This window comes from Lontra canadensis, unplaced genomic scaffold (genome assembly GCF_010015895.1).
Source record: "Lontra canadensis isolate GAN:19392208 unplaced genomic scaffold, GSC_riverotter_1.0 scaffold75, whole genome shotgun sequence".
Classification (NCBI taxonomy): domain Eukaryota; kingdom Metazoa; phylum Chordata; class Mammalia; order Carnivora; family Mustelidae; genus Lontra; species Lontra canadensis.
In genome coordinates, this window is record NW_022631069.1 from 5,290,586 (window position 1) to 5,316,719 (window position 26,134).

The 26,134-nt window shown below is 37.9% G+C and overlaps 2 protein-coding genes and 1 pseudogene across 5 annotated transcripts in view; 1 reads left to right on the top strand and 2 right to left on the bottom strand.

Moving 5' to 3' along the window:
• LOC116881549 (bile acid receptor-like) overlaps positions 1-8,873 on the bottom strand; it is a 73,638-nt gene extending 64,765 nt beyond the window's left edge. The window contains exons 1-2 of the mRNA XM_032881373.1: positions 8,791-8,873; positions 4,715-4,779 (exon numbers count right to left, since the gene is read on the bottom strand). The gene's annotated coding sequence lies outside the window, so the exon portion shown is untranslated. The remainder of the gene's footprint in view (positions 1-4,714; positions 4,780-8,790) is intronic.
• Positions 6,403-6,494, bottom strand: LOC116881658 (annotated as a pseudogene).
• A 104-nt stretch (positions 8,874-8,977) lies between the features above and the next one.
• Positions 8,978-26,134, top strand: part of CSDE1 (cold shock domain containing E1) — a 39,820-nt gene continuing 22,663 nt past the window's right edge. For 2 of the 4 annotated variants that reach the window (XM_032881366.1, XM_032881369.1), the window contains exons 1-3: positions 8,978-9,094; positions 17,306-17,692; positions 25,176-25,353. In XM_032881366.1, coding sequence (XP_032737257.1) covers positions 25,192-25,353 — 162 coding nt within the window. In that variant the 5' untranslated portion in view covers positions 8,978-9,094; positions 17,306-17,692; positions 25,176-25,191. The remainder of the gene's footprint in view (positions 9,095-17,305; positions 17,693-25,175; positions 25,354-26,134) is intronic. The other 2 variants (XM_032881367.1, XM_032881370.1) reach the window with 2 other exon arrangements.

A 26,134-nucleotide genomic window follows, 5' to 3' on the forward strand; every position in this document is an offset into this window, starting at 1 on the left:
AGTAAAGGTCTACAACACTGGCTACCATATGCAGTTCCCCAGAGGAGCTGCAAAAGTGGCTTGAATAACATTCAGTAACCAGTGTCAGCGAAGTCAGGGGTATAAGCTGCCGTGTCCCTGCCACACAGTGGGATCTTCACTGAAGCAATTATCTGAAGTGATTAGAGGCTCTGTAGCCTCTAATTCTAGTTTTTCTGGCTGTCTTAGTGATCCTGCAGATTGCTTATTAGCGTTTCAATAAAATCACTTTTTGTTAAAGTTAACCTGAATTGCCTATAATTAAGAATGCTAATTGATAAAATAAGCATAGTTTTAAAAACAACCATGCCAGGGGCACCTGGGTGGCTCAGTTAAGTGCCCAACTCTTGATCTCAGCTCCTGTCTTGATTTCAGGGTTATGAGTTAATCCCTGTGTTTGGCTCCACACTGGGTGTGGAGACTACTTAAAAACAAAAAAAAGAAAACAACCATGCAAATATAAATTTTGCAACACTGTATACATAGTGTTGTACTTATATTTTAATGTTTGACACATAAAAGGATGTGTAACATGCAAATAGATTTTCAAACATAATCACTTGTTACCTAAGAATTAGAACATTACCCACAATTTGCATTTATCTATTTGAGCTCCTCTCCTGTCTCTCCCCACCCCGGTACTCCCTCTTTTTGATAGTTCTCTCACATGGGAAAAGACCTAAAATATGTACGTATCCCTAAAGTGCCATTTTTTAGTTTATTTCCTTTTTGAGCTTTACAAAAATGGTATCATATTTTACATAGACTATGGAGATCTGGTTTTTTTCACTCAACATTGTTTCTAAGATCCTTTTGTACATAGCTGTCATTTATTTGCACTGATGTACAATATTTCATTGTGTAACTATATAATAGATTGTGAAAATACATATATAATAGTACAATTATGCATTTTTAAATCCTAGTATCTGACTTCCTTATTTCTAATTCTCCATCTACCTCATTTAGATTAAATATATTTCACAATAAGTGGTCATATTGCACATTTTTCAGTAATTTCACTTGCAATTGTCTCAGCAACCTTCAGAGGGAATTAAGGACTATTATCTGCTAATATGATGGAAAGCAGATCATGTTTTTCTTTTGTTACAAAGAATCCTAAAGAGGAGGCAGAACCTTCAGAGCTTCTGAATGAACTACAATTCACTCAAAATTTGACCTAGCCTCCTAAAAATACACAAAAAATTGATAGAAGTGGTCTTCTGTATGTTATTGATCCTAAGATTCATTTTTATTTCCTATTTTAACATCTCTAAAATTGGGATAGGTCTAATACATGTAGGGGTTTGTAGTGTAATTGATTCTAAGCATAAGCAAAATTAGCCATGTTCCTGATGGCATGGACTGGCCAAAGGTAAGTTCTTGGTATTCTGATCAAGAAACCATTTTAAGGGGTGCCTGGGTGGCTCAGTCGGTTAAGCGTCTGCCTTTGACTCAAGTCATGATCCCAGGGTCCTGGAATGGAGCCCCACATCAGGCTCCTTGCTCAGCAGGGAGCCTGCTTCTCTTTTTCCCTCTGCTGCTCCCCCTGCTTGTACGCTCTCCCTCTCAATCTCTGTCAAATAAGTAAATAAAATCTTTTAAAAACTTTTTTTAAGCACTATTCGAAAAGGGAATAGGGGTTTCGCTGTTGTTTATGAACTTTGCATTCACGTGAACCTTTCTGTAGGATCAGGAGAGTGCCAGCACAATACTTGGGAGTATGGCTGTATTAATTCTCTATTATAGCCATATAACAGATTACCACAAATTTAGTACATTAAAGCAATGCTCATTTATTCTCTTACGATTCTGTAGGTTAGAAGTCCATGCAGGGTTTAACTAGGTTCCCATCTAATGATCTCACAAGGCTGAAATCAAGCTGTCAGCATAGGCTAGCATCTCATTTGAGGCTCTGGGCCCTCTCCCAAGTTCACATGGTTGTTGGCAAAATTCCTTTCTGTGCAGGTGTACAACTCCTAGGACTTCAAGGCCAATAGAAGTTCCGACTCCCTTTATAGACTCCACTTATAAATGCTTACCTGAGGAGTGCCTGGGTGGCTCAGTCCATTAAGCAACTGACTCTATTTTGGGTCAGGTCATGATCTCAGGGTCCTGAGATTGAACCCTATGTTGGGTTCCATGCTCAGCTCGGGCTGTTTGAGAGTCCCTCCCCCTCTGTCCCTCCCCTCACAACCTCTCACTCCTTTAAGAATAAATAAATAAAAATCTTGAAAATAAAGAAGTAAAAGCTCACCAGGCCTAACCAAAAGAATCTTCAGCTTGATTAACCAAACTAATTAGAGAGCTTAATTACAACTGCTGTAATCTCTTCTCCACAAAGGAGATATGACTATCTTCTAATATCCACAGGTTCAGCCCATGCTCAAGGGCAGGTGATTATACACAGCGTGTACATGAGGTGGTGGGATTCTTAGCAGCCATCTTAGAATTCTGCTGACCACAAGGCTTTCAGCAGCTTGGAATAAAATCCTAGACAACAACAATGACACACTCTTAAGAAATTCTGCATTACCAGTATTCTTGATGACCCAAGAATGATTCTGTGAGGAAAAACCTGCACATCTATGAGCCAAAAAGAGATTTAGCAAGATCTATCAACGTATGTCAAAATTAGTGAACCAAAGTTTAAGCAGAAAAAGGTATTTTCCTAGTCTCTTGTTAGTTTCCTAGAGTTACCATAACAGCTTAATACAAATGGATGGCTTAAAACAATAGAAATTTATTCTCTCACAGTTCTGATGGCTAAAAGTCTGAAATTAAGGTGTTGACAAGGTTGGTTCCTTCAGTTTCTGCCAATCCTTGGTATTCTTTGGCTTCTAGATATAGTATGGCAATTTCTGCTTCAGTCTTTCTGTGGTATTCTCCCTGTACGTTTGTGTCTATGTCCAAATTCCCCACTTTGAAGAATACCAGTCATTGGATTAGTGTTTACTGTAATTCATTATGACTTTATCTTAATTTGATTATATCTGCAAAGACCCTATTCCCAAAAAGGCCACATTCTGAGCTTCTGAATAGACTTCAGTTCTGAGAGGACAAATTAAGTATAGTCCAAAGCATCTTCCCCCGCCCCCCCACAAAAAAACATTTAGTAATTATAAAGGAAAAATTAAAATTTTACTATGAATAATCCTGGCCGACTCCTCTTTAACCAACTGATTAAGGTAAACACTAATAATAGATTTCAACATTTTATGCCCCCTGGTATGATGCAGTGAGAAGGGTACATAATCTAAACAATGTTTCAAGGAAAACATCAGATAAAAACAAGTAGGAGGATGTTTACAAAATAACTAATCAATGTTGTTCTAAAGTATCCAGGTCATGAAAGATAAGGAACTTTCATAGAATGGAGGAGAGTAAGGAGACATAACAGCTAAATGCAGGGTGGGATTCTGGATTTGATTCTGGAAAATAAAATGGATATTAGGGGAAAAACTGACAAAACCTGAATAAATTTTGTAGTTTAGTTAATATTGTGTCAAGGTTAATTTCCTAGTTCAGAAAATTGTTCTATGGTTAGGTAACCTTAACATAATGGGAAACTGGGTGAAGGGTTTGTGAGAACTTTCTACATAATTTTTCTAATTCTTTTGTAAGTCTAAAGTTAACTCAACAGAGACATCTGGGTGGCTCAGTTGGTTAAGTGTCTACCTTCGGCTCAGGTCATGATCTCAAGGTCCTGGGATTGAGCCCTAGGTTGGGCTCCCTGCTCAGTAGGGAGCCTCCTTCAGCCTCTGCCTACTGCTCCCCCTGCTTGTGCTTGCTCATGCTCTGACAAATAAATAAAATAAAATCTTTAAAGAATAAAATAAACTAATCTCAACAAATATTCCCCTGATTACTAATGAGGCTAAGCATAATTTCAAATGCTTATTTGCCTATACATTTTTAAAATATTTTAAAATTTTACTTTTTTAAAATAAAAAAAAATTTTTTTTTTATTTATTTGAGAGCGAGAGCACGAGGAGGGGACAGGGGCGGAAGGAGAGGGAGAAGTAAGCTCCCCACTGAGCAGGGAGCCCAATACGGGGCTCAATCCCAGGGCCCCAGGACCATGACCTGAGCCAAAGGCAAACGCTTAACAGCAAGCCACCCAGGCACCCCTATATAGTTTTTTTTTAATGAGGACATTCAAGTGATTCCCCCATTTCTTTTCCTTGATTTTTTCTTATTTATATGTATTAATATATACTCATGATACTAATACATGGTCAGTTTTACATGTTGCAAACATATATTCTCCTAATTTGTTGATTTTAAATTTTTTAATGTCTGTTGATCAATGACTATATAATCCAAATTTATTACTACAAAGAAAGAGACTCAAAAGAGTTAGGCTTTGTGAAGAAGTTTTAGGAATACCTTCACCAATTTACTTTGCTTATTTTTTTTTACTTTATATACACATAAGAGTGATATATGATAAAAACATTTTTAAACTTTTATCTGATTAGACCTAAAGTACATCTAAATAAGTTTTAAAGAGCTCCATTAATAAATATTAACATTCTAAGTAATAACAATGTTATGTCAGGGTGAAAATGGCAACATATTTTCTTCTTGCTGGTGTACAAATAATGATGTATCATACAATCAATACTGTCTTAGATTTAATGAAATATATAACTCATTCATTCGATGACTATTTACTTAAATATTAAGTACTTACTGTTATATTAGTCCCTGTCCTAGGGTTAGGGGATGCAATGATGAACCAGAGAACTGACGCTTGGACTATTGTTGAGGAAGAAGAGGAATAAACAAATTCATAAATGTGTTAATTTTGGATAACAACACGTTATGAAAATAATAAAACAAGTTAATGTTATAGAGAGTGATGGCAATAGTGCATACTTTTACTTTAGAGAAGATCTTTGTAAGGCCATAACATTTGAGCTAAAATCTGAATGATGAGAAACTGTCAAAAAGTGATGGTTGGTGTTGGTGGTGGGGCACCTGGTTGGTTCAGTTGGTTGAGCATTAATCAGGCTCTTGGTTTCTGCTCAGGTCATGATCTGGGCCTGAAATTGAGCTCCATGTTGGCCTCCATGCTCAGCAGGGCATCTGCTTCAGGATTCTCTCCCCTCCCTTGCCCCTCCCACCCTGAGTGTGCACATGTGTGCACACTCTCTCTCTCAAATGAATAAAATAAATCTTTAAAAAACGTGATGATTTGGGGAAAGAGAATTCCAGATGGAGGCAACAGTAAATGCAAGAGTTCTGAGTAGGAACAAATCTACAATGTTGGAAGAACCAAAACAGCAATGGAATTGAATCATGGTGAACTAGATGTTAGAGATTTAGTGAGAACTAGGTAATTTAGGGCTCTGTAGGCCATGGTAAAATAGTTTGGATTTTAGTTTAAGTGCAGTTGGTTTTCATTTGGGTCTAATTTAAGCTTGGTTCACAATCTGCTTTTGCTCCACCTTTCCCTTTGGTTAACTGATTCCCAAAGATAAAGTGTTATGGTGACTACCTTTATAGTGCAGCAGCTTAGCAAGTCCACATAATTCTTGCCTGCAGTGCAACATTGACACTTTAAAGGAAAGCATATAGTTTTTGCACTATTCTTATTTAGATTCTAACATTTTATTATATATTTCTTATTTTTATTTACATAATGCATTTGAACTGTTGGGGGCTTGTTAATGAAAAAAAAATTTGGAATGCAGGATTATAGGATTAAATCTTAATTGTTTCTTAATAATAAGAAATGATGAGGGGTGCCTGGGTGACTTAGTCGTTAAGTGTCTGCCTTCGGCTAGGGTCCTGATCCCAGAATCCTGGGATGGAGCCCTGCATTGGGCTTCCTGAAGCCTGCTTCTCCCTCTCCCACTCCCCCTGCTTGTGTTCCCTGTCTTGCTGTGTCTCTCTCTCTGTCCAATAAATAAATAAAACCTTGAAGAAGAAGAAGAAGGAGGAGGAGGAGGAGGAGGAGAAATGATTATTCTTTATGAAAGTTGCTGCTCTAAATGGTGTTTTCCTGTTCTGAAATCTTGAATATGGGTCCTCTTACTATCCACTATTACCAAAATTTTATAAAAGAAGTTCCCTTTACCTCCCCTAAATAGGAAGGACATAATGTCAGAATAGAGTCCAAATCTTGAATAAATTTAGCCTTATTTTTTTAAAAATCTCCACACTGACCTAATTTTTCTCATTTCATAGAGAACTTACAAAAGTCTCATCCTATACAGTTGCCATCACTGCTCAAGAAAACTTTACAAATGTGTAAAGGATGGTTACTTTTGTTTGTCAAATATACAAGAGATATGTGCTTATTGATATTCATAGAGAGATTAAGAAAAACAATCAATCTATTTCATTGCCTCTATGTTTCTCAGAGAAGAAAAACTAATATGATAAATACCAAAAACAATATATACTTTTTTTTTGCTTCATGTTATTCCTTAATACACTTGATCTTAGCCAAAAGGCCGAGAAGCGATCACATTACTCCTTAATAGACTAAATATCTCCTCAAAATCGAGGACTACCCCATTATATAGGAAAAGGTTTATCAAGTGACTTCACAAGTTTCTGCTTTAACTTCTGTTTAAAAAAATAAACCTAGGGGTGCCTAGGTGGCTCAGTGGGTTAAGCCTCTGCCTTTGGTCAGGTCATGATCCCAGGGTCCTGGGATGGAGGCCTGCATCCAGCTCTCTGCTCAGCAGAGAGCCTGCTTTCCCCTCTATCTCTGCCTGCTGCTCTGCCTACTTGTGATCTGTCTCTCTGTGTCAAATAAATAAATAAAATCTTTTATTAAAAAAAGTGATAACTATACATTTTTTCAGCTTTTTGACTTCAAAATTAACCTGAAAAAAAATTATTGCCGTAAAATGTAGTGATCTTCTAAAACTGAAATCAACCTCTAGTTATGGATAGTACTTGTAGAAAGAAGAAATCACTTAAACTGTGATTTAAATCAAATGACTCCATCTTTTGCTTTCTTGAATGCATTGGGGAGCTAAAATGTAAGCCTTGGATGTAAGCATATTTGAATTTTTGGTTAAATGTAAACTGATACTAATTATGGACTGAGGAGGAATTTAAAGGCAATTGAGAATCAGAATGATAAGGATGAAATGGTTATATGATTTAAGAAGGTATTTAGAAATTATGTGTAATGGTAGAAATCAAGACTCACTCATTCTTATTCTTTCTTATTAATTGGAATTGTATATATAGAATTTGAGACTATTACTCTTTACATTTCCCATTACTGTGATATTTGAGAATGTGCGCTCTTAAGACCTAATTCTACTTTTAGCCCAGCTTCACATGACCTTGTTTCTAGTGCAAGAGCCCAGGGCAGTTTCTCTGTAATATTAGATTGGATTATCCAGACTAGATCTATTGCTAAGAAAAGATCTCAATTTAAGAAATGGACAAAGGAAACAAAACAGCTGGTTTGATATATTAAATGATTTGTACTGCCCCAAAAGAACATTCTAATTTCTGCCAACTTCTTACACTGTTATTCAGTGCTATTCATTCAACAAGCCTTTGAGAGTTGTCTATGCCAAGCACTGTCAGGTATGTCAAGTAAGCAAAGATGAATGTCATAGGCTCTGTCCTAAAGTATCACTAGCTGGTATAAACTAATAATTACTTACAGTAAGCGATGAAAGTATTGAAAGCAAATGCATAGCAAATATCTTGTGCTTAGGAAAGCGTGGGAAGGCATCAAAGAGAACAAAGAGGCTGCTAGGAGGTGGAATGTAATTGGACCAATAGCAACAGAGGTAAGAGGAAAATCTTTTAAAAAATCTTAAGTAGGATACTGCCTCCTCTTGGAATTCGATAACTTGCTCAGTATTGGAGACTACTTACTCTCTTAACACTGCATCTTTCCTTCATTGCACTTATTTCACTGAGTACATTTAAATTTGTTTTTGTGATTACTGAACGATGCTAGACTGAAAGTTCCTTGAGGGCAGAACCCTATCCATTTGTCTTGAAAACGGTATACACCCCAACGGTGACACATAAGAGACGCAGGATAAGTATGTGTTGAAAGCGAAAATAAAGTGGCTATCAGAGTTTTCAGGAGCATGACTGGTCATTGTTTATCCAGTACTGTTGAGAGAGAGCGAGCGAGCTAGCGAAGGAGCGAGCGCGAGAGCGAGCGCGCGCGCGCGCGAGCGCTGCAAAATCTGGGAAAAGCATTCCTCTCACCGGAGGATACTGCTCTCTTGTTTGACAAGGGAAAAGTCATTGAACTTTTCTGTGGCCACAATTAACTGTTTTCCTCACTCCTCTTACCCTGTTGGTTTAATCATCCATTTGCCCTGATTTCAACATTTTAGTTACTGATTCAGCCTCTTTGATTACCGGATAAACCACGAATATCTTGTGGTAATTACAAAGGTCAGATGAAGGTTTTTGTGGGGGTTTTGGGCTGTTTTTTAATGATTATGCGCCTTGCTCACTCTTGTCCATCTGTTGCAAGCAATATAGTTTCTGGGAGACAGCGGTCTCACGTAAAACTTCCAAATTACCTTACTAAAAACCTACTCTATGCTAATGAAAATGTCAATATATTATAGCAAACAAGAGGGGAAAAAAACTTGCATTATGAGGAGAAACAAGGGTTTGGGGGTTCTGGATTATCTGAGAAAAAGCGAAATCCTTTATATGACATTACTGGAAATGCCCTCTAAATCGTTCGCCCTCAAAGTTTACCCTGGTCTCGAGGCTTAAGGTATATTCAGGTTTGCTAAGACCAGAGACGCCGAAAGTTACCCGCCACCCCTCCCCATGCGTCCCAGCGGAGTCAGTAAACACAGAGATTACTTCCCGCAGCTCACGGGGAAGGGAATGTAGGGTAACGCCAGCAACCATATTGGTTGTGGTTAAGCGCAGCGCTCTCCTTGGCGTCACTCAGCCCTCGCGCGCAGGCGTATTAGGAGCACCCTCCCACCCTACCCCGCGCTTCCCGTGCACGCGCTCGGAGCCCGCAACTCTCGCGAGAGAAGCGAGATTTATTCCTACGTACCGGGCCGTGCTGCTTATGGCGGCGCTGGAGAGGGGGCGCTGAGCTGTTGGGGTGAGTACGACCTCGGGGTCCAACTGGGGGTAGCAAGAAGCCAGGTTAGGGGCAGATGAGAAGACCAAGATTAACGGGAGAGACTTCTGAGCCAAGGTGGCCACTTCTAGGGCTCCGGGCAGGGAAGATCTCACCTTGAGTCTTTACCCCGGGCTTTCCCACCTGGGCCCCGTTTAACTGTCTAAGCCTCACATCAGGCCGCAGAGCTGAAACGAAGAGTCGAACCCAGGCAGCCGCGCGTGGTAGTGGTGGTAGTGACTACAGTGGGGGGAGGGAGCGAAAATGGAGGTTCCTACCGCAGCCAAGATGGAGGCAGGGGTGCGGGGCTCGGGCGCGGAGGCTGCTGGGAATTGTAGTCTAGTCACTTCCTCCGCTGCGGTTTGGCGGGGGAAACGGGAACTACAAGTCCCGGCGGGCGGGGCGAGGGGGTGGTGGCGCGGTCCTTTGTGTGAAGCTGGAGGAGCCGGAGGCAGAGGGAGAGGGGCCTACTCTCACTCCGGACTCTGTAGTTTACTGTCCGTCACCTGCTTGGGGGTCTGACTACGAGTGCCAGAGCGCAGTGCGGTAGAGGCGCCTCCTTTGTGTGTGGACTGACCCTGCTCCATCTAAATGCTTAGAGACTTCTCTACCCCGACCACGTCTGGCACAGTAGCTCAGCCGAAGTGTCATCTTTACTTCCATTCACCTGGAGCTGTCTGTCTTCAGTCTCTGCACCCAGCCTTCCTTTCTTGCTTCCTCTTCGGGTTTTTGAGAAAGGAAACCAGTCCCTAATCTTAGGCGCGTGGCTCTTACACCTTTATCCTGGGGTTAGGGCGTGCTGTTAGAGCCATCATCTCTGGCTCTTACGGTGCAAAAGCCCGGCCTACGTTGAGCAATGAACGGCGTGGCTTTGTCATACTGTGTAGGGTTAGTTTTTTAGAGCCCTGGTTGGAGACCCTTGTGGTTTTTAACCATCCGATATTTTATCAATATGAAATTTCAGTGCCACGGTTCTTTTGCTTTAAGGTTTTCCTTTAGAAACACCTAGATGGCTTCTTTCTTGCTTGACTCAAAAGTGAGGTGGGGAACGCTCCCTAAAAACAGCTTTCAATCTGCAAACACAGAAATCTGAACATTGTAGGAGGAGGTAATTGATTTGCACCTAAAATGAGTGAAAGAATTGGTCCTCTTTAAAGAGCTGGAGACAGGGTTGGAGAGGGAGGGGAAGACTCAAAGGCACTGTGGTGGTTAAATTTCCTTTGAGAGACTTAGGTTAAGAGGAAGATACATGAACTGACAGCTCTTGGCCAGAGCAACTGGTTTATAAAATGTAGATACCAAGTTGTAGCTTATAAGTTATTCTGTATCAAAATGCTGAGTAATTTGCATTTTGAGTTTCTAGAAGATGAGAATTCTCAATACTGCATGGAGGGGCAGTATAATACGTTGGTTCTTTTGGGGTACTAATGAATAATAGGTGTTCTGGGTGTGGATAGAAGGGTTTATATGCCTGAATGGGCATATGCCTGAGTCATAATATCTAGATAAAAATCCAGTCTTGTTTCTTTTTTTTCCTTTTAACCTTAGGCCTGAAATAAGAGAGATGGTAGTGGTTTGAGTGATTTTGCAGCTGCTCTGGATGTTTACCATTGAGATGAGTATTTATAGCAGCTGAGTTGAAAAGTAAAGTATTTGAGGCGCAGAAGATAGGTTTTCTTTTTTTGTAATTAAGTTCTGACTTACAAAGTATGACCTTTAGAGTGTGGTTGAAAATTCTAGTAAATTCCTGCAAATCAAAAAGGAGAACATGAAAGCTGACATACAGTCTTGCTTTTTCCCTCTCCTATTTTCCCCTGCCATCCATGTAAAGACCCACTCCGCAGGGCCATCCAACATTTTTAAAAAATTAGTTTCTTTTAAAATGTGGTAAAATATACTAACATAAAATTTATCAGTTTTAATCTTTTTTTTTTTTTAAGTGTATGGTTCAGAGTTACTAAGTTCATTCATGTTGTGAGGGCCGTATTTTTGACAAAGTAGTTGAAACATGATAATGCTGTTTGGAAAGATTATTTTTTTTAAGGAGCTGAACTTTAGGATGGTATCATGAAATAGGACAAAAATCCTGATTTTGTTAAATAAACACACGATTGATGTGCCTTCTTAGCTTTGTCTTTTAAAAAACCAAAAGGGAACCTTCTTTGAGATCTTTAACTCAAACTTTCTCATGGAGAGGTGTCTGTGAATCTTGTAGGATTTTTCATAATAGAGAATTACAGCCACAAAAATTATAACTTTCTTTTTCTCTCTTTTTTTTTTAAAGACTTCATGGATAGAATGTCTCCAGGGGTGAAACTGCTTTAGTAGGAGTGACTTTTTTTCTTGAATTCCATCATTTCTTGATGTTAAATTCTTTTTGCCAAGTCAGGATTTAAGAATTCCTTTGTCTATAGATAATGGAATGTTTTCCACTTCCATGTATGAGTACCAAGTTAAAAATAATGGAGAACTTTTTTTTTTTTTTTTTTTTTTTTTTCTTCAGTTCATACTGCCAAGCTCGAGGAATTGTGCTACATTTTTCATTAGGGTTATTAAACTGGAATATGATACTCTAGGCAGTATTCTGTTCAGAAGTATTGAATAGTAATTTTATTTTTGGAGTGTTTTTATAATTTAGTATGTCCTTTAATGCTGAGGCAAAACTGTGTAGTTGAAAATAAATTGATAAGCAGTTTCTTCATAGTTAACATGTAGGCTATCCATTGGTTTGTATCTATAGCCAGTAGATAACCAGCTAGTTATTTGCATTTCTGCTTCTCAAATGTAGTAGGTACCAAGCTCCGGCTATGGTTTGCTAAATAACTGCCTCCTTTTAACTCTGAAAATCTTCTTCCAGGAGTTTTTTGTTTACTATTTATTGGGTATGCCAGTGCCTTTTGCCCTCATGAGCCATGCTTACTGTGACCAGTATTGTAGCCAGTAGCCATGTGTGGCTGTTGGGCATTTAAACTGTGTACGTTCTGAATTGAACTGTGTTGTAATTGTAAAATAGACATTGGATTTCAAAGAAAACTTTTTTAAGATTGATTATATATGGAAAATAACATTTTGGATATATTTGATTAAACAGATGTAATTAAAATTAGTTTCACCTGTTTCGGCTTTTTTTTTTTTTTTTTAAGATTTTATGTATTTGATAGCATGTGCATGCACAATCAGGGATAGCAGTAGGGAGAGGGAGAAGCGGAGCCTGATGCGATGTGGGACTTGATCTCAGCACCCTGAGATCATGACCTGAGCTGAAGGCAGACACAACCGGCTGAGCCAGCCACCCAGGTGCCCTGTTTCTCTCAATTTTAATATGATTACCGGAAAATTTTAAATTACATATATGGGTTGCACTGTGTTTCTTTTGGGACACTGCTGGTCTGCACTATTTTCTGATTTTATGTCCGGAACATTTAGCTTCCTATACTGGCATCTGTCCTATTTCAAAGTGTCAGTATATTATAAAAACAGTTAAGTGATAAATGAATACATAACTTTAAATGTCTTAACAGTTGTTCAGGTAACAACTCATCATAATTGCTATTACTAAACATACACAAAAAAATAATTGTAACAATTTGATTTTCTCTATTTTCTGCCTGACATGCTATTGACTTAAATTGGTTAATTATCTGAACTCTGTCATTTTCCATAGATTCTAAAGTGAAAGTGAATTAAAACCTGTTAAGCTCTTCAGTTTTACAGGTTATTGCAAAATCTGACATACTTAAACTTGTCTTGAGTTATAATCAAGAAATATGAAGGAGGAAGTTAGGGTAAGAATATTATTCATATAAAGCAACAATAGAGAGCCTTCTCAGTCCCATGCTGTGTAATTGGATCTTCACTCCTCTCAAAAAAGGGTGGGGGGAGCACCTGGGTGGCTCAATGGTTAAAGTGTCTGCCTTTGGCTCCCGTCGTGATCCCAGGATCCTGGGATCGAGCCCTTCGTCAGGCTCTCTGCTCAGCAGGAAGCCTGCTTCTGCCTCTCTCTCTCTCTGCCTGCCTCTTGGCCTACTTGTGAGATCTGTCAAGTAAATAAATCTTTTTTTTTTTTTAAAGTTACTTAAAGTGGGTTGGGGGGGAGACTTTTAGACTGGTTTAGCCTTTCATTAACATTCTCCCCAAGTGAGCGCTGTACAAACTCTTGAGAATAATGTCAAAATGATGAAGTGAGTTATGGATAGATTTTAGGTGGGTTGCTGGCCACATAAGTTTATTAATTCAGCGTGTATTTAGTACTTTGTGCCTGGTTTCTAGTAGTCCTTTTGAGCTAAAGCAGTGAACTGGAGAAGACTGTAAATAAAACAGGTGATGATAATTTTAAGACAGGTGAAATAGGGAATAACTATTTGGGTTATCAGTTTAAGTAAAGGAATTAGCTTTAACTCCTAACTAAAACGACATAATAGTTAGGGTTGCTTCTGTTTCCAAACTGAGCAGAAAGAAAGGAAGTAGATTACTTAACAATCAGGGAGACTTTCAGATCAACTATCAATTAGTATTACAATTGTTACTCTGTGTTTCATGTGACTTAAATATCTAGCCTTTGAGGGATAGAGAGTGTGCACTGTGTTCAGAGGTTTAAGGCAGAAGAGTTATCAGTACCACCAATGAATATTAATAATCTTGGCATGAGTGCATAACTAATTTTATTAAAATGCCCAGTGGGTACTTTTTAAGTGTTTCGTTAAGTGTTAATTTGACTGGAAAGTGTTTAGTTAGCCATAGAAATCTCTTAGCTATGAAGATAATAATGAAGTGAAATTCCACCACTTTGGGTTTTTCATGGTAGATGGTGGGTTTGTTTGAGCTTTGATGGATCCTGATAGGCTTCATTAGTGCCCAAGGCTGGGTCTGCAGTGCTCTAAATTTTAGATTCTGGAAGTCTCATTTCTCTGTCACTATGTGTCAAATTAGGCAGTTCTTAACATAATACAACACCCTAGACTGGGTTAATCCAATTCAAGTTTTTCAAGGTAGGTTGTTTTTCTTAATCCCCCCCCCCCACCATGAGATACACAAGCTTGTCCTTAGCAGTTTGATGAAATTCTTATCTGTTTTATGATATAGCAATTTTGAGGTCTTTGGGTTCATAAATAGATGTAAAATATTAAGGTTAAACCAGTGTGTTGAGTCTGTATTTTTTTTTAAGATTTTATTTATTTATTTGACAGAGAGAGATCACAAGTAGGCAGAGAGGCAGGCGTGGGGGTGGGGGGAGCAGGCTCCCTGCTGAGCAGACAGCCTGACACAGACACGGGGCTTTGGGGACCTTGAGATCATGACATGAGCAGAAGGCAGAGGCTTAACCCACTGAGCCACCCAGGCACCCCTCAAGTCTGTATTTTTAAAAGAAGACATTATTTCTTGGTGGTATAAGTAAGACTATACAGTTAACCAAAACAAAAATTTTTAGAAGTTGGTAGAACTGTCTGCCCTTAAATTGTGGTGTTGTTTCCCATTATGGATTAACTACCTCTTTGCTATTGTAGTTTTGCTGTGGTTAAGTTTGGCAGTGATGCATGCTGCATTAGATGCTGAAGGGGACTGTGGTAAATATACTTGAGTTTGTTTCCTAATTGGAGGAACAAGATACATAAAAATGTGAATTAAAGCAAAGTGTGGAAACGATTTGGTATCAGAAAGAATGATGCCGACAATGGGAGTTAGTGCCTCACATAGTGGAAATTAACATAAATCTACTGGAATGGTCAAGAAAAACTTCTTTGTTCCTTTGAAGATGGCAAAAATTACTTTCTTTGTGAGAAGACCCATATATATGCATGAAGAAGACTAGAATTCAGGCATCTCCCAGGGATTATACTTAAGGATTAGGCAGGAAAATACACCTATCTAGAAGATCTGGAGAGAGGCAAAAGGTAAAAATGGAAAGGCAGAATAGAGAACATCGTAAATGGTGATTCTTAAATCCTGGCTGCAAGTCAGAAACACAGGGGCAGGGGTAGAGGGAGGATAAAATGTACCAACTCCCAGGACCTAACCCTAGTGAAATTAAATTAGAATCTCAAGGTAGGACCCAGGCTTTGTTTATTTATAAGTTACCCAGGTGGTTGGGTTGGATGTATGGCCAGGATTAAGAACTTCCCATCTAGAATGCTGGAAAAATCACTGAAGATTTTTGACAATGAAATTAGTGAAATTGGAGTTTTAGATCCATCAGTCTGGCAGTGTTAAGTGATAGAAAATGGAAAAGGTTGACAAAAGTTAGCAGATGTGTTAGATATTTGGACTAAAATGTGATGTCATTTAGGACAAAAGATCTCAGTAAGGAGGTATTGATAAGACTTGGCAACATTTGGTGTGAAGGTGGAGTGGGAAGAATCAAAGATCATAACAGAAGTGGCCCTACTTAAGGCCGCTTAAATTATTCATTGAGTGGGGACTGGGCGTAAGTATTTTTTAAAACTTACCAAGTGATTTGCAACGATTGCTCTAAGAGGTATCTAGTGTGGGAAATAGAGTGATCCAAATAAAATCTGAAAGATGGGACAAGTGTAATATTTGAAGTGATAATATAAAGTCAGAAACTGTTAGGTATAGCCCCCTCCCCCCAGAAACACAGCCATACATCAGCAGTTGATAGGTTTTCATTTTGCATATGTGAAACTGAAATTTGGGGAGATGAAGTGACTTGTTCATGGCATTTTTGGGAAGTGTCAGTGAATGAACTTGAGCTCTCCTAGGCTAAACTATTTCACAATCTCTGGCCTCTCACCATATAGTCATTCTTATTTCTGATGTTTTTAAAATAAATACAACATGGGTGCCTGGGTGGCTCAGTGGGTTAAGCCTCTGTCTTTGGCTTAGGTCATGATCTCAGGGTCCTGGGATCAAGCCCTGCATGGCATCGGACTCTGCTCAGTGGGGAGCCTGCTTCTCCCTCTCTCTCCACCTGCCTCTCTGCCTACTTGTGATCTCTCTGTCAGATAAATAAATAAAATCTTTTAATAAATAAGTAAATATACCATTCATTTTTCAGCATTTCTAAAACCAAATCTACTTTTTTCTTCTCCCCATATAAATCATTTAGCTAACAGCACTATTTTAGTAGATATCCCAGTCAGTGCAAAAGAATCATTTTTATGGCCAATATAAAGCACAATTCTGTGGCTTTACTTATAAATATATTTCTCTTCCCATCTCCTCTCATCTGAATTGTTTCTTTTTTATAGGCATTTCTCATCTATTTCTGGCAACAGCTCAAATGAGATTTCTGTTTCCTTCACTAAGTCATCTCTCATAGGATTTCAAGACCTAATACCCTTTCATCAAGAGCTAAGGCTTTCTATTTCCTGTTATATCAAGTTGAAATACTTCATAATCTGGCTCCACTACACCTGTCACACCACATATCCCATTTCACTTTAAGCTAGCCCTCTGTTCTGGCTGGACTAGCCTATTGATTTCTCTGAAACAAGCCACACTGTTGCCATGGTCCTTCATGTCATAAACCTCTCTTGATGTCAGGCATAGAAAATCATATATGTGGTCCCTGCTTTCAGGGAACTTAGAAGTTAGTGGCACACCCTCGCTTGGCTTGCTTGACGTGCCTAGAATACTTGGCTGTTTTATTTCCCTTAAAATTTTCCTGATTTCTCCAAATTAAGTCTCCAACTCTGATTAAAAGCCTGCTGTGACTGCACACCATGTTGCTTCAATGTACATGCAGTGGTGAATAAACAATAAGTAGTAGTTCTAATATATAGTGTATGACAGCCAGTACTCAGATATTAGTTGACCAAATTTTTGGCATTTTGTTCTATATTTGGTTCTATATCCGGTTTTTCTCCACATATAATTCTTGTCTTTTCAGAAAGAGTGTAAATTACCTGATGGCAGGAACTTCTTTTATATTTTCCACGATACCTGCCACAGTGCTAGATACCTATAAAACACTTGAGTTAAATTGAATATTATGCTCTGTAACTTAGAACTTACAGTGTGGGGGTATCACCAGGGAGTGTGAAATAATTTCCCATTTTGAGTGTGACGTCAAAGGAGGTGGTATCCATTAGTACTTGAGAGGTTGCTCAGATAACATCAAATGAGTGTGCTTCCCGGTTTCCCGCATTACTTGTTAACCAGTGGTTCTTAGTTTATGAAATGAGTCCTGGTTCTTGTCTGTAAATTAAACTTACTGTCTTCATTTTTTATCTCTAGTATGAAGTGTAACAGAACAGACTTTACCACCTGAAACTGCTGCTTCAAGTTCAGATCAGGCAAGGAACAAACCTCGAAACAACCAACAAGACCAAAGAAGAGTACACTTAAGTTGAAGACACAACACTTGATCTGAAACAAGAAGTTTGTGCCTACTCAACAGCTTTGAAAGAGCACTTCCCAACGCTGCTAGTAGTCTTTGTTTTCTTCAGTGCTGCACTGTGAGATTGCCCGGTGCAGCAGCAGTTGTATTCTTTATTAGCTTGATAGATCATTTTCTCTCGCTCTTTTTTTTAATACTAGCAACTTTCATCCTTTGAAACGTGTGCTGAAAAAGAAGAATCAGCAAATACTACTGAAAGTGCAATATTTGATTATCACTGCGAGGTAGGTTTGTAGTTTTGGCAAGAATCAGTTTATAATTTCCTAGTTATTTTGGTCAAACAGCAAATCTTAATCTGTTCTAAAGATACTTTGAAAACAATTTATAGACTCAACTAGTATGAAAATAGCAACACTGGATTGTTTTATTGAATTTATTGTCTCTTATTAAACGAGGACAATATTTATGGCCACACTATGGGATTTTTTTCACACAGGATTACATTTGTTAATACATGTGGATCTCTCTTAACTTACTGGTCTCTTAGAAAGAAAAACTCCCATCTGTACTGTTTAAAAGTTAAAGGTTCAGTTATGGATGCCCTTTGCAATCTATGTTCAGAGGTCTCTCTAAATGGGTAAAGAAAGAGAGAAGGGACATTGAAGGTGAGTAGTGCTTTGAGAGAGAGAAGAGTCTTCTGGTAGCAGCAACAGAATGAGCAGATTCAGGGACATCTGAAAGCAATGGTATAATATGGTAAGTTCATTATGAACGAACTAGAAAATACAGCTTTGTGGGTAGAGAGAATAATTAGAGTAGGAAATACAGTTTTGTGGGTTAAGAGAGTAATTAGAAAGGGACCCTTGCTGAAGGCAGGTTTTGAAGGCCCACTGTATTTGACTTTGTTCTGTAGAGAAGTCATTAGGTGTTTATAAGCAAGGGCTTAATGGGTTTTTTATTTCAAAACTGAGATAGTTTTATTGCTTCAAATTTTAAAGAAGCACTAAAAGTTATATATTCAGAAGTGTATCTTACAAAAAAATGGTGTGACTTTAAGAGATGGGCTGAAGATGGGAGCACCTGTAAAGAGCAATGGATAGAATATAAGGAAGATAAAAGCCAGGGTATAGGCAGAGAAGGAGGCAGTAGGTGTTTTAGTGGTAGAAGTCATAGGACGTGATAACCAATTGAATGTGAAGATGAGCCTGCAGGGATTTGACCCAATCTATCCAGTTTTAGAAGTTTTGAAACCTTTGTTGTTCATAGGAATAGGGAAGTTTATGTGGGGACTTGCTGAAAGCAAAATATACTGTGGAAATCTATTGCATTCATTAGATAGTAATGTGAAAATTGAGAAAGTATGCTAGCATGGAATGTTGAACAGTGGTTTTTTGGGGGATGGAGGATGAGAAAAGGTGGTTTTCCTTTTTAATCTTCAGTTTTGGTTTTCTAAATTGGATAGAAATAAAAGCTTGAAATTCAGAAAGGAGTCCTCACTTTATACATAATAAATGAAGAAGTGCCAAACAAGGGAGTGTTCAGAGAAATGAGGTAGCCAGGAAGGAATAACAAGGAAGATAATTTCAAGGAGGGTTTACTTTGTGGTAAACCTTTTTAAAAATGCTGCAACAATCAAATAGAATGAGGAATGAAAATTCCTTGTCATTCCTAGGTTGTTGTCTTATAAAAGCTTCATCGCCATTTCAGGAGGCACTCTGGCCTTTAATCTGCAGTTTCTTTAAAGGTTGATGAGCCTACTATGGTAATGACCTTACTGTGGACCAAAATTACTCCTTAACTGAAAACTACCAATAGTACCAATTAATTTAAATTATCTCTGTTCTATCAACAGACAGTTACTCAATTTTAAGGCTGTTGTACCATTTGCTTTTTCTGTTTGTTTCTTCATAACTCCTCATCTGATTAAAAAATAATTTTAAGCTGTAATAAATTGTGCTGGGTTAGTTAAGATAGTACAGATTGAAACTGTACAGTTTTATCTTGACTGTTGAAAGGGTAAAAGACTAGAACTAAAGCTTCCATTTTGTTTTATTGAAATGAATTGTAGAAATGGATTTAAAGTAGCAGTGCTTTTTTTAGCCTAATGTTTGTATTCTGAATATTAGTTTAGTACATGAACATTTTTACAAATTTTGTTTTATTTTTTAAAGATTTTATTTATTTGAGAGAGAGCACAAGCTAAGAGGCATAGGGAGAGGGAGAAGTGGACTCCAAGCTGAGCAGGGAGCCCAACGTGGGGCTGGATCCCAGGACCCCAGGATCATGACCTGAGCCAAAGGCAAACGTTTAAGCAGCTGAACCACCCAGATGCCCTTAAATTTTATTTTCCTCTACCCCCAACATTGGGCTCAAACTCAAGAGTTTCATGCTCCATCCACTGAGCCAGCCAGGCACCCCAATGTGAACATTTTTAATATGTAAATATATGTATTCATAGCTCTCAAAATTTAAGTTCACAAATTTTACAAAAGATAAAAAACAATTGGGGTTTTTTGATTATGGAATTGTAAAGTATTCCACTTAAAAGGGGTATAGCAAAGGAAATACATCTGATAATGCAATAGAACCCTAGATTTTAAAAGGGACTTTTTTGTAACATGGTAAAGGTATTGCATAATTAAGAAGGAATAAATACGGAAGACATTGGCCTGAAAAAATGTCAAGGAAGAATAAAGCTTCTGAGAAATTTGTTTTATATATAAAATGGATTGATGTGTTTGCTCAAGGCAGTCTAAAGGTGACAAAAGGAAAACAAAGGTGGGAACATTAAAAGAAAACTAAAGCCCCAGATTGAATGAGAATATAACCCTGTTAACTTGCTAGTAGTGTGGTAGTAGTTAATGGAGACCTGTGACCAGGATCTGTATAGATCTTGACTGATTTTTTAAAGTCAGGTGTGGGAACTTTGAAGCTTGCTCTCCATCCCTGGCAAAATCCAAGAGCAAATGAATTTTTTTTTAAAAAAAGTTTTCAATGAGGATATTTGATAGGGTATCTCCTGATATTCTGATGTGGTCACTCTGGAGAAATGTAGGTTGGATGATAATACATTAAAAGGTATTAACTAATGGACTGATTTTCAGAGAGGTTTCCAAGTGTGTTGCCAGATTATCTCCTTGCCCTGCTTTTGAAAAGGACCTGATTATAAGTAGTTATGTGAGCACTTATGTGCTAAGTACTACTATAGGCTTTTTAGTAGAGCAGCTCATCTAACCCTCCCAGCAACCCTGTGAGGTAGGCATTAAGGAATGGCATAGAAGAATGCTTATAAAATTGATTACAAAGCCTAATTTAAAATTACCTCTAAACTGGAATTGGAATTCCGGGTTAACCAACAAAGGAAATGTAGCGTTCAGTTAGCTTTTTCTTTAGGAACAAGAGCAGTTACAGAAGCACTAAATGGAGAAAACCTGATTTTACTGATTTGTTAAGAAATGATGTGGAGAATATTTTTACTGTACAGAGTTACTGAAACTTAGGGCTCTAGAATCAAACATAATCACTCCGCGCTCTCTAATTGTTTGTCAGGGTACAACAAGAGTAGTAGTAAACTGCATATTAACGAGTAATTACTTGGAACAGCTCCAAAACGTTCAATCTTTCAGAAAAACAGTTGCATTCAGAAAACTGAAAGGAGCAGCGGGAGTGAAGGGTAGATATGTTTAGATAAAGAATACCAAGTCATTTTCTAAAACTGTCTTCAAGTGAAATAGGCTACCTCTTCTAAACTAACTCCTTGTCAGTTAGCAGCCAAGCAGACTAGGTTAGGAAAAAGGCAGAAGAAACAACTCAGGTTTTGGATGAAGAAATTTCAGAACACAGAATTTTGATTCCTCGCCGCAGGAGAATTTGGAGACCCTTTAGGCTTCCACTTTACATTTGAGGAAGCAATCCTGGAGAAGTTCACGTGTGGGAAGCAGGACTAAAAGCCGGTCTTTTGATTCTAGTTCTGTTTCTTGGATCAAGTTTAAATTTGACCTCTGATTCTAATTCTTTTTTTAAAGGGTTGGGTTAACACTGTTAATGACTTGACTTTCCAATTTTAAAAATTAATAAGTAGAAAAGAGTAGAAAGTTTAAACTTTGTGAAGTTGGGGATTTTTGTCTGTTGTGCTCTCTATGTGAGCACAGCCTAGAACAGTGTTGATGTATTATAGGTACTAAGTGGTTACGAATGTGAAACACAGACGGGTATCTGGGAGACTCAGTCAAGGGGCTAACTCTTGATTTTGGCTCAGGTCATGATCTCAGGGTCCTGGAATCCAGGCCTGCATTGGGCTCTGAGCTCCGCGTGGAGTGTGTCCTTGTCCTTGCCTCCCTGCTTCCCCCCCACGCTCGCTCTTGTGCTTGCTCTCACTCTCTCAAGTCTTAAAAAGACTGTGAGTCATGGAATGAGTACTGGATTCTATCCGCATTTATCATTTTAAGACACCTTCCAAGTGTTTTCTTGAGAAGTCTGAGCATTAAATTAGATTTTTTCTGGTCTTTCTTTAAGTACATTTGAAATTACACTTGTATAGGTATCTCTCTCTCTCGTTTTCATATTATAGCATAAGCTTATTCATGCATCCTTTCTAATGACTGCAGAGCATTTACATAAATTACTGTGACTTCTTGAACTAGCTTTAGACGAGATTCTTTGAAGGCATTTGTTACTAAAACATTTCTGTGAATGCGTTTGTGCAAAGTGTTCACATTTCAGACTGCTCCAGGATAGGTTTCCTGCTTTGAAATTATTAAGGAAAACAACTCCACGTCTTGATAACATGTTGCTAAACTGCATTTCAGAAAGGTTATAACCAGTTTACCACCATAAAAATATTTGAGCATATTATTCTTAACCTACCTTCTCACGATTTTTAAATCTTTTATCTCTGGTAGTTTGATAATGACTAATTTGCTTTATTGAAATTTTTTATTGACAGAGCTGAAGTTCTTGTGTTTTGTGTCTAATGTTTAATTATGGTCTTTAAGACTAACTTATTTGTCTTAATACTTTTAGTGTTAAGACAAATGAGTGCCTAATATGGGCCAGCAACTGTTTTCTAGACTCTCAGAATTTAGCTTTGAACAAAAAGTCCTTGCCCATATAGACAATGTTTTTCCTATACTTACATACCTGTGATTGAGTTTAACTTCTAAATTAGGTGCAGTAAGATACTAATATATAGCAGTAATAATAGTATGTGAACGTGTCTCTGGAAATAATTTTTTTTTTTTTTGAAATTTTATTTATTTATTTGACAGAGACATAGTGAAAGAGGAAACACAAGCAGAGGGGGAGTGGGAGAGGGAGAAAGCAGGCTTCCTGCCGAGCAGGGAGCCTGATGTGGAGCTCTATCCCAGGACCCTGGGATAGACCCGAACCAAAGGCAGACACTTAACAACTGAGCCACCCAGGCGCCCCTGGAAATATTGTACAGTACTTGGCCTTGTTTTAATGATGTGAGGTGATAAAATGCTTACATGACGGGATGAAGTGATGAATGACATATGGATAGTGATGCAGTGTGACGCTACTGTTGACCTTCTGAGGATATGTCAGGAGACAGCACCTGCTTCCAGACTGCTGTTGCGGGGAGGTGGGGGGTAACATTGCAGAAGGCAAAATGCGGAAAAGGGGTGACTGTTACAGATCTTACGGATTTAAATTTCCTTAATAGTACACTGAGATATTTGCATTTGTTTTCCTTAAGTTTGAGTATAAAACTTGTCCTTTTCATTTAATCAAATATTGATCCTTTCCTTTGCAGTTTTTTTCTATTTCAAATCTAGAAAGTTTTCCTTCCAAAAAATTTTTTAATAGTATGTTTTTATTTGATGTTTGTTAGAGTATTTAACTCAATCTGTCTTCAGTATATTTTTGTATGCTATAAGGTGAGCAAATAAATTGAATTTTCCCACTGTTTAAAAAAAGCCAAGTAACATTTATACATTGGTCCTTTCCTTCCACCTTTTGGTGGGGGGGTCTTTATCTTAATTTATTATTAGGTTCCTGTTCTTGAGCCATGAACTTTTTTCATTGGACTTACACTTATGTAATTGGTGGTGTTTTTTTAATGAACTTTTATTTTGTTTAATGGTAAAGTATAGTGCTGGTTAAGAAAATTTTACAGTGCAATAGAATTGTAGTTTAATCTGAATTGTGAGGATTCTTTGAAGGGAAGGGTGTTAACCTATTGTTTTATCTAAAATTGAGCAATATGTTTTTCCTTAGAAAAAGAAGAAACACCCCCCCACACCCACCCATGGATGAAAGCTAGAGAAGGAAACTTCAGTCAGGAAGGATTCTAGGAGAAAGGAAAGGCCTTTTTCAGTTGTGTTTTGATGTTCATTTAGAGGTGAGGTGAGACTTAAAGAGCAATACAGCTTAAATTCCAGAACCTTCCTTGTAATCCTGTTTCATTTTCCCTTAGAAAAACAAGTGTTTTACCTTGTTCCTACAGGAATATGTGGTAGGATTGGAGACTTGAGGTTTCTGTGATTTCATGGCCTGTGTGTTACAAATGCCAGTGTAGTGTTCTTACCTATATGGTAATAAGAACTATCATCCAAATATGAGAGAAGCTCAGCTTGAAACTCATGATCCAAGATATATCTTGGGCTTAGAGTAGTCTTCTTCAGATTAATTTGATCAAATGGTTAGTGTAATAGCATGTACAGTCAATGTGTACGTGTGTATATACTTAGAAATCATGTGAGTATGCTATATTTGTGTTGTAAAATCTAGTGCTACAAATAAAGATGAAATAAGCAATATTATAAAAATATTTTACCTGTTAACAGTGCAGAAACTTTCCACTCTTACTAAAAATACTATGTCTAACTGCTTAGTTTTTAGGTGTTTAAACTTTATACCATCATGAATTATTATGTGGGGAACAATGTACGTGTAGTGTGTCTTATTGCTCCTAGTATAAGTCTCTACATAGTCTTGAATTAATGTTTTGGCAGACTTGTCAAGATATTATTAAATGGTCATTTTATGCTCTGATTTGGAGGTCAAAGAACTAGTACTAGGATGAGAAGTGTTGGGTCCCATTTTCTTTGCTTATGTTTGCCTTGTTTAGCATGGTCTACCTAAGATTCTTCTGCAGCAATCTTTTTCAACTATTTGTCTGTTTTTGAAGGCAGTGTAGTTAATCTAGATAGCTGAGTTTGTCCACTTAATTGGGCAAATATAAACTAATATGCTGAAAGTAAATGAGTGGGGGTTTTACTTACCACCCTCTTATGTTCCTCACCCTTCCCTCAGAACACCTAATTAATGTGTATATATGTGATACGATCTAACATACCAACTCAGTCCTCTCCTGCAAGTACATGATAAATATTTACAAAACTTAGTTTTATCTTTGGACAAAATAAATATGTAGTCGTAATATTTTCTTCCCATATCCCCTTGGATTATCTTGTGTGTACTCTGGGGAGACAAGTTGATTGAGATTTTAGATTATTTGTAAAGTTGTGAGATGTTGAGAAGAAATTGGGCTGAACTGTGTCATTATAGCAACCACCAGAGAATCCTGATGTCATTTTAAAAATTGTAAATGTTGTGGATTAGGGATTGTAAAAATACGATTTTTAAAAATACATTTCAGCTTGACCTTTTAATATTAACCCCATAATTTCTTTCGTCAATAGAAATCTGATTGAATGAATTATATTTTGCTGAAGTAACCTGGTGAATCTGAAAAGATAAAGAAGTTGACTGTCATGTGTGTGTTAAATTGTTCTTGATCCATAGTTACAAACATTGTGCTATGTTATCACAGCTGTTTGAGATGGAGAATGCTTTTACTGTATCATCATCAGATCCTCATCCCCCTCCTGCAGCCCCTCCTTCACATTCTTTACCTTTATCTTCATCTTCTACCTCATCTGGGACTAAAAAACAAAAGAGGACCCCCACGTATCAGAGATCTGTAAGTCAGGAAAACTGTCATCTTAGCTTATTTTGCTTTGTGTTAAGAGCATGACTTAGGAGGGCCACCCACTTCTGTTGAAATAACCTGCAAACTCACTTTCTAACTTCCCTAGGCATTTCCTTTATCTTGTAGTTGAGTGTCTTGCTACTCAAAGTGAGTCCAGAAGTCTAAAGTGTTGCTGTCACCTTGGGAGCTTGGAGAATCTCAAACTCCTGCCCCCAATACCATCAGTATTTTGTATTTTAACCAGATTGCCAGGTAGTTGAAGTTTGAGAAGCCCTAGTTTAGAGCCAGATCATAGAGGTAGGCCTTCTTAGTTTGAATCCTCTACCATTTGACTTTGACAAGTCATTTAACCTTTCTGGGTCTGTTACCTCATTGGTAGGGTGGTGATAATACTACTTTCTAATGGGCTTTGTAAAAATTAAATAAGTTAATAAATGGTAAACACAGAGCAATGTCTAGCACGAAAGAACTAGAACTTAAGCACCTGCAGGTTGGGTGGCTTTGATTTGCATGATCTGGCCATCTTACGCACTGTTTCACTACTCATACTTGGGTTTAGTGTTCTACAATTTGTCATTCTTTTTTTTTTTTTTTTTCCTAATGAAAGATATTTTTATTAATAATGCCACATCACACTTAGGATGCTTATTAATAAGTCAAATTTTCAGTGAAAGGGTCTAAAACTAGTAAAGATGTGGATATGTTGCTGTTACAGTCCTGACCTTTGCTAGGGATTTTGTCCTCTTTAATTCATCACTTATATTAATAAAAT